Source organism: Gossypium raimondii, chromosome 13 (genome assembly GCF_025698545.1).
Source record: "Gossypium raimondii isolate GPD5lz chromosome 13, ASM2569854v1, whole genome shotgun sequence".
NCBI lineage: Eukaryota > Viridiplantae > Streptophyta > Magnoliopsida > Malvales > Malvaceae > Gossypium > Gossypium raimondii.
The window spans coordinates 17,151,196-17,155,505 of NC_068577.1; the positions used below are offsets into that span (position 1 = coordinate 17,151,196).

Genomic DNA, 4,310 nt, shown 5'->3' on the forward strand with positions numbered 1-4,310 from the left:
CACTCAATATCAAATAATTATGATAATTATTTTAACTAATTTTAACTAATCCAATTACGCTTGATTTAATAACTTGATAATATCAGAATTTAATTTCTAGGTTATTAATTAATCATATACCATCACAACTCTATTTGCAAAAAAAAAAAAAAACTAATAAGTACAGAAATTGGTGTTGAAATTGAAAGCAGAATTATTTTACTCGTTTTTTAGGTGATGAGTTCAATGCTTTTCAACTTCCATGACAATTAAAGTACAATTATAGTAATTATAATGCCAATCCTTCATATTCAATATAATTTCTCCTCCACAATCACTGCAAGATAACGTGCTGATTTATGGTACAAGCAAACAGTTTCCATTTTTTAAGGATGTGTTTCTCTGACATGCCACTGCTGGAGGCTCCTGAAAACTGGTTTTGTCCTGGACCAAATCAGTTAAACCAGGTGGTGGTTCAAGCCCTAATTTTACTTGGTTACGGTTGGTGACACAGATGGAGGACTGGAAGCCGGGTTTTGAAGAAGAGAAAGCATTAGTTGAATGGAGTTCCATTGGTGATACAAGAGCCGAAAATAAAGCTATCAAAATGGATAAAATAAAGAGGTTGGTGGTGTCAAAGTCACCTGGATGTGATCGATTCAGGTTATGGATGGTTGGGATCACAACGACGATGCTTTTGCGGTGGGTTTTGTCATCGCAATCAGGAGACGATATCGGACCGATTACAGCCAAGGTTGAAGCGCCACCCTATTTTCCACCCCCGAGTAAGTTGTGTCATTTTAGATGTATAAGATGGTTGATTTTAAGGCATATATGGGTTATCATTTAGCATCAATGTTTTACAGGGGATTATAAGAACCAAGGCTACTTGATGGTTTCATGCAATGGCGGATTCTTGAATCTCACGCTTGTGGTTCCTGTATTGGATATTTGTGTGCATATAATTAATAATGGTGGTATTTGTAAACAGATTTGTGATATGGTTGCCATAGCTAGATTCTTGAATCTCACGCTTGTGGTTCCTGTATCGGGTAAAAACTTCATTTCCTTACTAATTTACTTTAATTTTGCATAATTTGATACGGGAATGTGGCTGTGAATTCAAAGACATATGGGATGTGGATTACTTCATCAAATCACTGAGCAGTGAGGTACGAATCATCAAACATCTCCCACCAAGGCTGAGAAAAAAAGTTGAGACAGATGGACTCTATTCAATGTTCCCCGCTAGCCTATTACTACAACACGGTGAGTTAAGTCATACCGCCGTTATAATACCAGAAAAAGTTAACCGGCGGTGGTAACGTCAGACGTATTTAATCATGCAGGTTTTTCCTCGATTTCAAAAATATGAAGTGGTTCGTTTTGCGAAAACTGATTCTAGGCTTGGTAACAATCTGGCGGTGGAGGTTCAAAAAATGAGGTGCAGAGTTAATATGAGGCACTAAGGTTCACTCCTGCAATAGAAGAGGTAGGGAAAAAGGCCCTTTCTTAGTATTACAGCTGTGAAATGGATACGTTGGCATTTTCAAGGTTGCAATCAAAGCGAAGTTGAAGAGCTTACCAGACTGGGGTCCAAACAACTAACCTTTCCCATCTTCCAAAGATAAATTATATTACAATTTCCTAAAACTTAGTTAATTAAATATCTTACCTTTTCTGTCACCTCATCAATAATGCTTAACCATTTTTTTACCCTAAATTTCCCCTTAATTAATTAATTAAATAAAAATTAATCATTAACTTTAAAAATTAGGATTTAGTATCGGGTTAAAAGTTATTATATTTGGATAATTAATTATAAAAGAAAATAAATCTGGTATATTTTGTTTAGATAGTGAAAATTAATAAAAGAAATAAATCGTGTAAAGGAATTTTTATAGCCTTTGTTTGAATAAACAACAGAATGGAAAAGAAAAGATCAATTGATTGATTATGACTTTTCTCTATCATATCATTTTTATAAAATAATTTAGATATGTTGAGGGAATGCCAATTTTCTTTTGGAAAAGTTTTTGACGTGGCGTTTGTCTGAAGTCAAAGGATCCCTCAACAAGTCAAGTTTTGTCTCCCGACTTTGAAGGGCCTTGTCAAGTTGAGTTGTGCATGATGCATAGGCCACCTACCAAGGGGATGTGCGCATTGCATGCTTGATAGGGTCTGAACCCTTGCCCCTTATATGGCATCTAGCGCCTTTTTTGTTGAAGGGAGGTCAAACTCCTTTTAGAAAAGTTTTCTCTTTGATCAGACTTTTTCTAACAATAATTTTTTAAAACTTCATCAGTAAAGTTAAAAATTGTTATATGTTTGATTTTTTACACTCACTTTTTTTTATTATAAATATGTATTACTCATTCAATCATGCTTGTAGAAACTAAATATTCTATTAGTAGTATACCACATAATTTTCCTAATTTTATAGGGTACTTTTTTACTATAAACATGAATCACTCATTTAATCAGGCTTGTTAAATCTAAATAGTTGTTATTACATAACTAAAATGTAACTATATTTTATGTATGTAGATATGCTATTCCTTGATGGAAGGAAACAGAAATAGACCCCAAGAGTCAAAGAGAAGCAGGACTGTGCCCATTGACAGCTTTTACACTCAGAGCATTCAATATTGATCCTAGCATCCAAATATATAGAGCTGCTGGCAACATATATGGAGGAAACAGAAGATTGGCTTCTCTTAAAGCATTCTATCCAAATTTGGTAATAAATATATATAAACCCCAAAAGCTAGCTTATTAGACAATAATAAAATCTAAAAAAAAGGCCTTGGTTGTTGTTTTGAAACACAAGTGAAGAAGGAAACATTGTTATCAGCATCAGACCTGAAGCCATTGATGAACCATTCAAATCAAATGGCAACATTGACCTATGCAGGCAATATGGAAAAAGTTGTGAGGTACCTGGGATACAAGATGACAATTAGTCTAGACAGAGCGGTGTTGATTAGTTTGATAGATGGATACAAAAATGGAATGAATTTTTGGAGTTAGTGAAGGCAGTTCATGCGAATCGAATGGGGAGTCCATCTCAAAGACTGCAGTTCCCAGGGACACCAACCCACAAGAATGTTTACCACAGCTGCTTCTAAGAAAATCTGTTACTGAATTGGGATGATTATATATCATCATAGCATCATTTCCTTGGTGTTGGAAATTAGCGGGGCTCACTCTACTTTTGCTTAATTGAATGAATAATTATTTTCTTCTTTGGCCTTCCTTCCATGCGTAAAACTTATTTTTCCTTTGTGATAACCAAATTGCTTTTAACTTTCTAATTTATAAAATATTTCATTTCAACAGAGAGAAGAGAGTCCGACAATTTTTAGATTTGTTAATTGTAAATATGATATATAAAAACGAAAATAGTGCAATAAACATAATAGTTATAGTATCATATGTGTTTTAAGATTTTAACACATTTAATAATTTGTATATTATTGTTGATTGGAATTTAATTTGATTGGTATGGGTATTATTTTCAATGTAGGAGGACGTGAGTTTGAGTGCGTTGAAGCATGTTATCCTCTTATTTTTAGGTTGGGAGAAACTATTGGTAGTTCTCAAGTTTGATTGTATCTCTCTTTCTAATGACTTTTGCCAATTCTTATTCATTTTAATGTGTTTTTTTTTCTATTTTAGTGTTCTTATGCTACATTTGTTTCACTAAAATAACTTCAATAAAATAATTTTTGAAAATTAGATTAATTTTCTAAAAAACAAAACTAATATTTCTTTTGTGTCTAGATAATTCTCGTAAAATATTTTTTATTATTTGACAAATTTTCCTAAAATCATTTTCTAAAAGTTGTTCTTAATGAAATAAACACAACATAAATATATTTTTACAAAATATTATAGTACGTTTCCTTTTAACAATCGAAATTTATTTTATAATAAGATAATATTTTGTAATAATTAATATCATATATAAACTTAATAATAAATAAGATCTAATTCAAAATTTAATTCAAATTACATATATTATATATATGAGAGTGCATATTGACACATTAAAATTGGAAGTGATAAATGAAGCTAAGCATGATTTAAACAAATACTCATATTTATATAATTAAAACATTCATATTTTATACTAGATTAAAATATGTCATATGTCCCTATACTCTTTATAAATGTAGAATTTAGTCTCTGTACTTTTATTTTTGGGAATTTAGTTCTTACGCTTTTTAGATTTCGAATTCAAGTTCAACTGCTAGCACTATTAAATTTATTTTGTTAAATTCAAGTTCGTTATATCATCATATTTTTAGTTACATAACTACCATGTGGGT

General features: G+C 31.6%; 1 protein-coding gene across 2 annotated transcripts; it reads left to right on the plus strand.

The window, feature by feature from the left end:
• Window positions 1-250: 250 nt before the first annotated feature.
• On the plus strand, window positions 251-2,770 carry LOC105781894 (rhamnogalacturonan I rhamnosyltransferase 1). Of its 2 annotated transcripts, XM_052626875.1 has the most exons (4): window positions 251-764; window positions 1,108-1,248; window positions 1,329-1,471; window positions 2,527-2,770. In XM_052626875.1, the coding sequence occupies exons 1-3, from the start codon at window positions 494-496 to the stop codon at window positions 1,352-1,354; spliced, it is 438 nt and encodes a 145-aa protein (XP_052482835.1). In that variant the 5' UTR covers window positions 251-493; the 3' UTR covers window positions 1,355-1,471; window positions 2,527-2,770. The 2 variants fall into 2 exon arrangements, with proteins under 2 accessions (XP_052482835.1, XP_012461875.1); XM_012606421.2 differs by lacking the exon at window positions 2,527-2,770 and having other exon boundaries at window positions 273-764; window positions 846-1,248; window positions 1,329-1,764.
• The last annotated feature ends 1,540 nt before the right edge of the window (window positions 2,771-4,310 follow it).